The following is a 12,217-nucleotide window of genomic DNA, read 5'->3' on the forward strand; positions in this document are numbered from 1 at the left end:
TGTGGTGACAGAGGGAAGTCCACTTTGAGCAGGGGTGGGGGAGGTATTTATCTTTTAATATCATACCCTGCTACTTGTCTTTCATCCTGAAATCCACTTTATAAAAGCCCTGAGCTCTGTCTGGAAGAGACCTCCAGGATCCTCTAGTTAACCCCCTCATTTCACTGATGAGGCCACTGAATGTCCATGGAGAGAGCCCCCCCACACACACACATGTCCCCAGACCGTCCATAGAACTGACTTGAGCTTCCTTGCTGACTGCGTGGGGCTCCTCTTGGATTCCCATGATCCAGCCTCAAATTGACCGCAGTCATTTCCATATGAAGAAAATTCTTGTCTGTGATCTGCCTTTGACATGGACATGCATTTTGTTTTTTGAGGTAAAGTCCGGCTTCTTTCATGAGAGTGATTCCAAAGCAGTTGCGAAGTCCATTCGAGACCGGGTCGCTCTGATCAAGAAGACAAGGGAGAGGAAGCAGGCTGGCTTTGTGGGGGAAGATCGCCGGGATTCTCAGTGCAAGCCTCCACAGCAAAACACTTCTCAGCCAGCTGGGACTGAGTGTGAAGAGACGGAGGTCGATCAGCACGTGCGACAGCAGCTCCTCCAAAAACAACAGGCTCTGCTGAATCACTGTCCTGCCTCCATTCCTGGTATCTGTCAAGTCCAGTGCACCTGCCCTTCTGTGTCCTTGGGGCAGGGAGGGTGGTGGTGGCGGCTAGGCACAGGTGACTGACCTTGCTTTACAAGTTGTCATGGAGATCCAAGAAAAGGCCAGTTCCTTGTTGTTTTGTGGTTGGTCTATTGGGCCAGAATGACAGAGGGGCCTTTGGGGCTGCTCAGGCAATTTGGATCCCTTGGAACCTTTTTCTCCTGAAAATCATGTGACATGATCACCTCATCCACAGGGGTTGGGCTGGGAAGCCTGGGATCCTGACAGTCAGGAAGCATTAAGCCCCAGCTGGATGCCAGGCTAAGTGCTAGGGCTACAACGTCAGAGAAGTCAGGTTCCTATCTTGCCACTTGTGACTGGACAAATCACTTGCCTGTACCCTGGGCCTTCTGCCCGCCCCTTGTTGACCTCTTCCTTGTAACAAAAAGACAAGCTCTCGGTTTTCTTCCTTCTCCTTGGCTGTGTGCCAGGGGAGGGCAGAACAACCAGGGCCTCAGCACTGGTGGTGGCAGCAATAGAGCAAAAAGCCCCAGCTCTCCGTGGCTTGGGGAAGGTCATGGGGTAGGTTAGGGTTATAGCTGGAAAAGCAAACTCATTTTCCAGTGGAGGAAACTGGCATCAAGAGGGAAAGGGACGTAGCCCAATTCACACAGGTTCTGAGTGGCAGAGGCCAGAGTAGAACCCTGGGCTGGGCTTTGATCCCACCTTTCTGGTGTTTAGAGAAGAGCAGAGCTGTGCCTGTGGGTGAAAAGGGCAGAATGTCCAAGTGGCTGAACAGCACCGTCCAATGGGCTGCCTTCTTCCTCTTGACCTTTCCCAGCCTCCTTTGGGTACACCATGGTGACTTTGAGCATTGCCTAGCATCCAGAGCTAAATGGAGTGAAGGTCGTGGAGGGCGGTCATTCAGTTTTGACAACCTGCCCATCAGCAATCTTGTCAACTCAGATCCCCGGGCAAGCCCAGTGAAAGGCAGTTTTACTAAATAGGTTATGTCCGCTACAAGGGCACCAGTCTTGGCTTCCTCTTAAACCCTTGGAGATGGATACATGTGCAGAGGCAGGCTCTGATTTGGGCCTTTAAGGAGGAAGAAACTGCCAGATTTGGCATAACCCTAACTCACCCTGAAGGACTTTTCTAGGACAGTGTTAGTGTGTTTATAGGTCTTTACGACTTTGATAGAAAATTTCTCTTGCCCTATCTGCTACAAGACATTGCTGTTATCCTCTCTTCTCCAAGGATGCCAGTCAGCTTTTTTTTTTTCCTGTACAGTGTCTTTCTCTTCTCCTTCCCCTGCCCCTCCTCCTGTCTTCTTTCCTTCTGCCTCCCTTCCCCCAACACCCTCCCCCCCAAGTGTAGTGAGCTGTGGGAGGCACTTAAAAGGTCAGAGGTCAGAGGTCAGGCAATTTCTCCTTTCTGGGTCCTATTTTTCAGAGGAGGGGAGTGAAGTTGAGAGGTAAGTGAAATGCTGTAGCCATGCTCCTGGAGCTAGGTGTCCCCAATTGGATTTAGACCCAAGTTTCTCTTGGTTCCAAGTTCAGTGCCTCAGTTTTCTCTTCTGCCAGTTGAGGATATCAGAGGCAGCCTCTGAAACCCCTCTTGGCTTCAACTGCATGTGACATCAAGGAGAGGACTGAGCCCTAACTTCCAGCAAGGGAAGAATCTGGGTTAGGGTTAGTCTCCTCAACTTACATTCAGAAGGGAAGTGACTTGTTCAAGGTCACAGAAACATGTAACTCCCAGGGCAGGGGCCTGCCACAATGCCATGGGGATCTCATGGCTCGTTTCAGATGAATCCTGTAGTGGCCATGGTTCATGTCAGCTGCCATCTTCAGCTCCGTGGCATGCTCACAGTTGGCATATTTCTTTGCTGCAGCTGATGGTTTGCCTGAGGCAGGAGTTGGGACAGTCAAGCATCCCGATTCCTCGAGTCAACACACCATGGCCTACTGCCCAGATCCAACGGTGGTTCCTGCCAAAGCTTCTCACGTTCCCCAGGCCAAAGCCCAACTTCCAGGGCACCTGTACCCGCCCCAACAGCTGGTGGGACATTACCAGCAAATGCCAGGGGTGAGAGCCACTGGAGTTATTCAGATGCTTGAACCTGTTTGTTTGAACTCTAGTTTCAGCCCTGACTCTGAATAGGAAAGTTGTTTTCAACATTGTTTTTTCAACATTTCTTTTGGAATCAGGTCCAGCAACAAGGAAGCCTTGCTCAGCCCCAGGTGTTTCCACCGGTAGCTGTCCAGCAGTTCTCCCAGATAATGGTAAGATTCCCAGGGCTCATACTCTTGTGTGCACACACATACACACAGGGGTAATAGAACCCTCGGGATGTCAGGGACTCAGATGGATGCTTGGTATTGAAGGCTTTTTCTTCGGGAGCAGCTCTCATTTCAGCTATGCATTTCCCACTTTTGTTTCATTTGATCCTTGATAAAATTCCCCTTTTCCCTCACTCCTCCTACTCCCCTCCGCCCATGATCCCCAGACCCTTGGAAGTAGTCACCAAGTGCACAGGTTTTTGGAGGTGCCCAGTTTATCCATGTTGTGGACAAAGTACTTGAGGGGGTTTTGGTTCTGGGCAAGATGGAACTCTGGGAGTCCTCTAAGTACATCGTCACCATCTCCTTTTCCATGTGGCATTGTTGGGTTTGGTCTGTGCGCCTCTCTCCTCTTCTCCCACTAGTATATTAGGAACAGTCATCACACTGTATTGAGTTCAGCTAAGGATTTGGTACTTTCCAAGGATGAGGCTCCCACATATGTCACAGTGTCTGCACTGTGAATCTGTCAGGGTGGGAGAGTTAGTTTTGTACAGTCAAAGGGAAGTCTTTGGCTTTGGGACTTGAAGGTGGCTTAGAGAGAGACTCCGACTTGCTTTGGATGTTGCCAAGTCAAGAGTGGCATTAGTTGGGGCAGCTAGGTGGCGCGGTAGATAAAGCACCGGCCCTGGATTCAGAAGGACCTGAGTTCAAATCTGGCCTCAGACACTTGACACTTACTAGCTGTGTGACCCTGGGCAAGTCACTTAACCCTCATTGCCCCACAAACAAACAAAACAATATCAAAAAAATAAGAGTGGCATTAGGTTGCCCAAGCACTGTGAGTGTGGGGAGAGACCCAAACCAAGGAATGCCCTGGACACAATGATTGTTCCATGTGGTCAGGCAGTTCCTGGTGAGAGACTTGGCAACGGAAATTCATGGGCTACTAAAATCTCGGTGAGTTTTCTGTTGGCCTTTTACCACTTTTGGGGGGCAGATCCATCTCAATTTGCAAGAAATGTGAAAGAGGGAAAGACAATGTCTTACTAGACCCATTGTGTCCCCCTCTTGGCTTTTTGGTCTGGGGAGGTGGGGGGCCCACTTAGAGGCCCAATCCCAAGAACCAGCTGCCACTCTTAAAACTTGTTAGGGAGATTTTGAGCCTGAAGATGTAGAGACCAAAGCAGGAAACTCTACCCTTTGAATTCTGAGGAAAACAAAGCTTAGTGACAGTTTGCCTTTTAAAGGCCTCAGTAGCCACAGTGGCCAGGCCTAGTAGATTGGGCTTAACCTGGGCATGTTCCCTACCTGCCTTCTCCTTGTTCTAGGAGCCCCAGCAGACCTTTGGAGCAGACGGCCAGGCTTCAAATCCACCCACCCTGCCCTCAGCCCAGCACCTTGCAGCAGGCATAGCGCTCGATTTCAGCCCTCGGAATGGAAGTCAGACGGCGGGCCCGACGCTGGATGCTGAACAGCCTTCGGCCTTCTTGCCAAATCCCCCTACTGCTCAGTACATGACTGGCACGCAGGGTGCTCTCAGGGCCTCCCAACAGCTTCCAGTCTCTGTGGCTGGCCATTCAGGAGCCCAGCTCACTGCTCCCCAGCTGCCTTTAGTGTCCCAAGCGTACTCGGTGGTGCAGCAGGACTCTGGCCCTCTTTGTGCAGGGCCACAGCCCCACTACTACCCGGTGCCTTGTCCACCCCCCCCAGTGGCTTTGCTTGTGAAGGCTGTGGAGCCGACCCAAGAGGCTGGGCTTCAGGAGGCTGATGCTCAGGGGGTCCTGCAGCAGCCAGAAGGCGATGGGAGAGGAGGCCTGATTTCATTGGGTGACCAGCAGCCCATCTTGGTGGTGAAGCCGTCTGACCAGCTGCCTTATCCCACCTACCCCGTGCCGCCTTCTGGTTTGGTTCCAGCTCCAGAGCAGGCCCCTTACCCGGTGGCACCCCAGCCACTATATGGCACGCCACCTGCTTATGCTATACCCCCACCTGCAGTGCAGTCCCTCTATTCTGCCCCAGTCCCTGGACAGCCTGCAGTATATCATGCCCCACCTTCTTACTTGGAGAAGCCAGCATATGTCATGCAAGGGACTTACACTGGGCAGCCTGTGGACCAGCCTCCTTACCCGGTCTTACCCCCTGAGCCTTCTGCATACACAGGGCAAGCAACTCCCTCCCTCCCAGCCACGGAGCAGGGGACATACTTGGGTCACCAGGCACATGCAGCCAGCCCTAACCCTGAGCAGCAGGCTCCAGATGAACAGTCGTTCTATGTCGTGCCGGCCTCAGAGAGCCAGGCACATTTGGGCCAGCCAGCAGCCATTCCTTTGGCATGTGTGGACCAGAAGGCCCAATTGTACCCAGCAGAGGTGCTGCTGACTGTTCCGCCGGTGGAGGTCAGTGGGGGGAATGAGCAGCTCAGAGGCCCGGCTCCTTCACCAGCCATGGGCATCCCAAGGGCCGGGGAGGGCCAAGCACAACCCTTCCCGCAGCAGCCGTGTGTCCTGAGTCCTTTCTCAAAACCCACATTCACTCCACATCAGCAGGTAGTTCACCCTTCCCAGCTACCAGCAGTGCCACCCCTTGAGCTACTTACTCCAGAAGCTTCTCAGAGTCAGCAGCAACTCTCATATGGCCAACCTGGCACCTTCCAGCAGCAGGCCCCTGGCCAGGCCCAGCAAGCACCAGCTCCAGTCCCCCAGTCGGCCACTGAATGCAGTCAGACTCTGCCTTGTCAGAAGCACCAGCCCGTATACAGCCAGCCCCCGTGGCAGCCACCATTAAGCCAAGCACCTGTCTCTGGGCCATCAGAATTGCAGCAGCAACAGCAGCAGGCTCTTTACCAGAATTCAGGGATGGCCCTTCCCAAGCAGCTACCCCTGACTAGTCCAGCACAGGACTCACTTCCTGCCCAGGGCATTCCTGTCTTGCAGGCCCAGCCACAGCGTCAGGCTTTAAAAGGCCAAAATGTTCCAAAGGTAAAATCTGGGGGGAAGATTTGGGGGTGGGGGTGGCCATGGCAGTGGGGGAGAGTCTTCTCCATGTGTTGAGAAGAGGATTGACTCATGGACAAGGTTCTCCTCAGCCCTTGGTTTCCTCATATGTGAAATGTCCAGGCTGGCCTTGGGTCTTGCCTCTGACCTATCTTTGCAGATACTGTCCTGTGCTTGTAATGAGAAAGTCTTGCCAGGCCCAGTAACATTCACATGTTTGGGGGTTTGGGAAGGGGACCAGAGGGTCCTGTCCTTAATTAGAAGAGGGCGCATGACCCATAATTCCCTCCTTAGGCTTCCTGCATTGCTGCCACTTTGGCCAAATCACTCCCGTGATAGAATGTGCTGAGCCCTTCTCAGTTCTCTGAAGGTTTGAGAGTCTAGTGAGTTGGGCTTGCTGTGGGAATTCTTGAATACTGCTTTAGATATGGGGGGGGGATAGAAAATGAAGTGGAATTTCTGCACATGGTGGGGCCAGGACTGAAAAAGACAAACTAAAAGGTTGATTTGGGGCCCACTAAAGAGGCTTGTCATTTTCCTCTGGTTCAGCTCTCATTGGCAACGTCCCTTGTGTTCTGAATCTTGTGTTAAGAGAGAAACCTTGAAGTGTGGCTGACCTGGGGCTGTGGTGGGCCCGCTCAGAGGCTTAGTCCTTGTGCCTTTTTGCCTCAGGAGGGCAAGCTGGAGGGCTTTGGCTTGCTCTCATCCATCATGGCTTAAGTAGGGCTGTCTGGGTTAAAGGGTTCACAGCATGCTTCTTTGGGAAATAGAAGCCATCCAGTCCAACCCCTCACTTTACCGAGGGGGAAACTGAGGTCCAGAGAGGACAGGGCATTTTCCAAGGGTCATATAGCTAATAAATGTCAAGAGTCAGGATTGGAACCTCGATCATCTGCCTGCCTGACAAGCCCAGACCACTGAGCCATCTACTTCCTTCCGTCTTCAGGGGACTTCAAGGAACTCACTAGTCTAGCAGAGAAGCTAAAACTCAAGTGAGGCAGCTAGAGGAGCTAGTACCTAGGGACTTTCCCAGCCACAGATGCAGAAGGTTGACTGTAGATTGGAGGCCCAGGTGTGTTCGTGGGGTTGGGAGCACTCAGAGGAATTTTCCCTCACTACTTATTACTCATTACTTAGTATCTCCATCCCAAGTTGATCCCTGAAAAGTTCATTTTAGCCCTTCCTTTGCTGCCTCCTCTCAGCCTGCCCAGTTGGGTTTGAAGGGGTGTGCTCCAGCAAGCAAGGGAGCAGTGAATGGACAGACTTGGGGCTGATGGGTAATCAGGACTGATGTCTACAGGGGCTGACATCTTCCCGTTTTCCTGCTTTGGTGGCAAAGTTGGCATTTAGAGGCTGACCTTCTCCAGGAAGACGAACTTCTTATAAAAGATTGATCATGTGCCTTCTGTAGTTTTCCTGGGTTGGTTTAGAGGCTTTGGATGTCTCAGCCAGAGATTCACTCCACATTGTGTTTTGGGTCAGGGGATGGCCCCCTATGTCCTGAGGCCAAGTCTCTTCCTCAGGACCCAACCACAGCAAAGGGATGGAACTGGTGGTGCCTTTGGCTTTATTGCCGAAAGCCAGATAGTTTCTCTGGAAAGGTTAAAAGAGCCCAACAACGTAGAATAATAGCTAACTTAAGAGCAAAGAGTGCTATGCTGTGCAGACCAAACGGTTGTTCAGATTGAGGGGCGGGGTGGGCAGCTGGCTGGCTTCAGGCCGAGGACAGTCTGCTTGGGCTTCAGGTTCTCTTGGCCTTAGTGCGAAAGGGCCACCATTGAGTCTTCTCTCCAAGGTAATGGGGTGGCCATCTTTCTTCCTTCGTTCAGCAGAGGAGCAGGCTTTCAGTCACAATCTTCCCTTATTCCTTGAGACCGTGCTAAAGAAGACTTAGAAAGCATTGGCCTGGGAGGATCTGTGTGGAGGGGGGCAGGTGGTTCTCAGAGCTTCCTGAGGCCCTGTGGCTTTGGCTACACCCCCACCCCCGCTTCTGAGGCTCAGGGTTCTGGAGGAAAAAATAGTCAGTTAAACAATTAACTGCTTTGCTTTCTGGTTTTTTTTGTTTGTTTTTTTAGTGAGGCAATTGGAGTTAAGTGACTTGCCCAGGGTCACACAGCTAGTAAGTGTTAAGTGTCTGAAGCTGGATTTGAACTCAGGTCCTCCTGAATCCAGGGCCAGTGCTCTATCCAATGTGCTGCCTAGCTGCCCCTGCTTTCTGATTTCTAAGTGGGACAGAGAAAGGAAGAAGATGACTGTGTTCCTGAAGGTTAGACTTCGAATTAGGCTTTGAAGCAGGCCTTCAGTCCCGATCCTGATCGGGAAGGGCCTGCTCTAGGCTGTCATTGGACAAAGGAGGGAAGAAAGGCTCATACCAGGGATCAGTAACTAGGAGAGCTGGGATTCCAAGCCAGGGCCTCCAGCACTGACGTGACTCTGGCACATACAGAACTTTCGGGCCCGTCGTCCAGGGCAGTAGCAGTCCAGCTCAGTTCCTGAGGGTAGAATCCACAAGAAGGATTCCCCCTTCCCCAGACAGAGAGCACCTTGTCCAGGAGATTTAGGTTTCTAATGACAGCATTAGTGTTCCTATGTTGAGACGGGAGACATTTTGTCCCAGATAAGTGAATAGGAATATTTTCAGAGTTGAAAGAAAGTTGTTAAAGGAAGAACTACGCTTCCCTTCTTTCACAAACCTTGGCCCAGAGGAATTTTTTGGAGACTTTCTGGCAGGTGCCCAAGATACAGTCAGCCTGAGTGAGGGGGAGCAAAATTGGGGGTGCTGGGGGCCCCCAGCCTAGCCTAGGCTTTTAGAGACCAGTGGCTGAAAGGATCAGACCTTCTTCCTGTGTGCTCACGGCTTTACCCTGACTGTTGGGGCTGAGGGTGATCAGCCAAGAGGTCATTTCACTGGGGAGGAGTCTGGACTCTTCTGACCCCAAGGCCGCACATCGTCATTCTTGGGCCTGGCCCCTTTAGGAGTGAAGGCGTCAAAATACCGGTGTATATTTGTCTAGCGCTTTGTGGTTTCCAGGTGCTTTTCTTCCCCTCAAAGATTCCTGGCTTAGGAAATTGGAATTGAGAGTGGTGAAGGGAATGGCCCAGCTCCCCCAGCATCGGGCATTGGAATCAGGGCTCACTCTGGGGCACTCACTCAGTGCATTGGAATGGCCTTTCACTGAGAAGCAGTGGGTACTTGGGTGCTTGGGTGCCTGGGGTCAGGGGGATCCAGGGGCTGCATGGAAATGGCCAGATGGTCCATAAACATTTCCTTCCTTTTCTCTCATACTCCACGACCAGATCTGGACACTTTGCCCATTGAGAGGCGAGCTTCCTTTCTGTATGCCATGTGATGTAGATTGCCTGGCAAGCATTTCGTCTGGTTCCATAGTGCTCTTGGACCAACACCTAGGCTCAGAAATTGTCATGAAGCAGATGGGGGGGAGGAGGGGGAGGAGGGGCAGGGCTGGGGTACCTCGAATTTTAGTTGTTTTTCTGACAAGTTTTATTCTGACAGAACTCACAGCCTGGATCCCAGCCACCAGTAGGAGACCTACAAACAGCTCTTCCGAAAACAGATTTAGTCCGAGGGTAAGTGTGAATCAGCCGATTCCCTAAGAACTAAGGAGGTATGTGTGCCCTCGACCATTGATTGGAGGGAAGTCAACCTTTAGGGCCTCTGAAAGGAAGGTGATCTGGTATTAGCTTCACTGTCTCTCTTGAGCAGCCCCAGTAAGAACTATGTGAATCTGGGGGTCCTGCCCTAGGTAGCTTGACCCAGTCTGGACTAGTTGTTTTTGTCAGAAAAGGTGAGCCTTTTGTGGATTAGGCAGCTGCTTCTAAAAAAGCATGGAAAGCAATCGAGAGAGTTCCCTAGGGCCTGGCATTCCTAACCAAACGAAGTGAGGCCTTGCACACTAATGTGTTGGTCTAACCCACCTGGTGTAGCTGATGGGGGAAGACTCCATATCTTTGGTTTTCATGTTCATTGATGGTGTCAGTTAATAATCCCGCATGGTTTAGTGACAATTAGGCGCAATTCTTTTTTTCTTCATGTATTTTTCTTGACTTATTTATTAGTTAATTTGTTTTTTATTATTGTCGTCATCGCTGTTTTCTTTCTTCTAGAAAAAACATCCATCTTATTTCCCATTCCAGATTGTCTCCTTTGCCCCCTCTCCCTCTCTGACCCATTACAAAACATGTAGGGTCAAGACAGGTGTTCCCATTAGCCGTGTCCCCAAAAAAGGAAGAAAGAGAAAGACAGAAGGCATTGTACTCAGCCTACAGTGATCCTGTCAGCTCTTTCTGGAAGTGGGGCACAGGTTTCTTCACGACTTAGGGACAGTTTTTAACTGACCTGCAGGAGATGTTGTCTACATCCATTTACTGCTCATTTCATGGGAATCGCCACTATCCTTTGGAAGTCCCAGACAGACCCAGCAGAGCATCATGTTCTTCCTTCCATGTCCCCATCCCTTCTCAGCAGCTGAAGGGATCCTTCTCCTGACGTCCACCTTTGCCCTCTTCTGCTCTTGGGGATCTAACTTTCTTCTCCAAGGTGTTCTAGACAATCTAGTCACATCTACTCTAGGGACAAAACCTTCTGGGCTCTTTGGCAATGATTTGGGGGTACAAACTATACCCTTGGTGGAAAAGTGCACAGCCTTTTTATTCCATGAAACTTGCAGAACGTAGTAAGGATTTCTAAGTCATTTGCTTATTTCGTCCTTGATCCACAGTGGCTCTTCCTGTGATTTCCATTCCTCTCCCCAGCCCAGCCCAGCCTCCCAAGGTATCTTCTTAAAGGGCTGGCTCTGCTTAGGGTACCCCCTTGCTTGGTGACCTCTAGAGTGTCCTCACTGCTGATCCCCAGATTCAAACCTCAACTCTTTTGCTGGCCCATCCCTCTCCTTCCTATGTTCTCCCTCTAGCCCAGCTGGCCTTTCCTGTCTACTTCACACATGCTGCTCCATCTCCTGCCACCCCTGAGTCCCTGGCTCCTTCTCACTTCCAGTCTAAGGACCACCTTGTCCTTGAAACCTTTCCTGATGTTCCCTTCAAATGATCTTCTCACTCTCGCTTTCACTCTTGGGGTGTGTGCGTGTGTGCTCGCGTGCGTATGTGTGCTCGCGTGTGTGCTCGCGTGTGTGCTCCCGTGTGTGTGTGTGTGTGTGTGTGTGTGTGTGTGTGTGTGTGTGTGTGTGTGTGTGTGCTGTTTCCCAGCATGGGCAAGTTCCTGAGCTCATCTTGGTTGGATTCCCTGGCTTTGCACTTCCCCACTTCTTTCCATGACTTCCTTTTTTTCCTTTCTTGTTCCTACTCATAACTCACATTCCCAGGTTTCCCACCCCAGCTGGCCCAAGTTGAACAACATGACCAGCCCCCTACATTGGCCAGACAGACAGACACATGCGTAACCTCAGTTCATCTCCCGAGGATCCTTCTGCTGCCAAGTGCCTGCTGTTTTTGTTCATGGCTCCAGATTTTATTTTCCTTTTAGAGATGACTCACCCCACCCTAGCTAGCCCATTACCCCCAGGAAGTCCCTCACAAGGCAAGGTTGTCCACCCTTAAACCGACTTGCTTACTTTGAGTCCCTTCCTAAAGCTTTGTCCTTGCCATGATTGAGGGAAGAGGGGAATCTTACTCTTTGGGGACTTCCACCTGAACTGTGGGATTTGACATTTCATGAGGTATCCCTCTGATCTGAGATCTATAGATATATGTATAGAGGAAGGTTAGGAACAACATTCCCAGTGGGGTGGCTGCTTCCCTTGTTAATTCATGCTGGTTTGGGCCTGGCCTTTGTCTGTTCTCAAAGATTTGATGGCAGTTATTCTTTGTGCTTCTTAGCAGTGGTGCTGATGTGACAGCATTGAAGGATGGTACCAGTGGGTTTGAAAACCTCGTTGGAAACGGGAAACAGGATCGGATGAAGCAGAGGAGGGCTTCGTGTCCTCGACCAGAGAAGGGGCCCAGATTCCAACTGACCGTCCTCCAGGTACGGCTACGTCAAAGTTTGAAGTCCAAAAGAGTGACTTGGTGGGGAAGGGGAGGTTCTTGAGAGGCTCTGCTCCTTCCCATATTCCTCAGATTTTTCCCTGAAAGGGACCAGAGTTAGTGGAGAAAAGGTTAGAAACCACCCAGTTTAATTTCAGTTATTATAATGATGCTTTTAATGAATAACTCCCAGTGGCTACAGAGAAGATCCAGAGCTTGAGGGTCATAAATGACTGCAGAAGGGCATGTGGCATTTCACTGAACCTGCCTATCACTGCCCACTTCCTCC

At 51.1% G+C, this 12,217-nt stretch overlaps 1 protein-coding gene across 3 annotated transcripts in view; it reads left to right on the plus strand.

Moving 5' to 3' along the window:
• The window catches only part of WNK3 (WNK lysine deficient protein kinase 3), a 57,388-nt gene that overhangs the window by 25,650 nt on the left and 19,521 nt on the right, over positions 1-12,217 (plus strand). For all 3 annotated transcript variants that reach the window (XM_043973706.1, XM_043973707.1, XM_043973705.1), the window contains exons 8-13: positions 381-651; positions 2,545-2,738; positions 2,861-2,935; positions 4,264-5,913; positions 9,443-9,516; positions 11,782-11,929. In XM_043973706.1, the coding sequence (XP_043829641.1) occupies positions 381-651; positions 2,545-2,738; positions 2,861-2,935; positions 4,264-5,913; positions 9,443-9,516; positions 11,782-11,929 (2,412 nt within the window). The remainder of the gene's footprint in view (positions 1-380; positions 652-2,544; positions 2,739-2,860; positions 2,936-4,263; positions 5,914-9,442; positions 9,517-11,781; positions 11,930-12,217) is intronic.

The sequence above is a fragment of the Dromiciops gliroides genome, chromosome X (assembly GCF_019393635.1).
Source record: "Dromiciops gliroides isolate mDroGli1 chromosome X, mDroGli1.pri, whole genome shotgun sequence".
In the NCBI taxonomy this organism is placed as follows: Eukaryota; Metazoa; Chordata; class Mammalia; order Microbiotheria; family Microbiotheriidae; genus Dromiciops; species Dromiciops gliroides.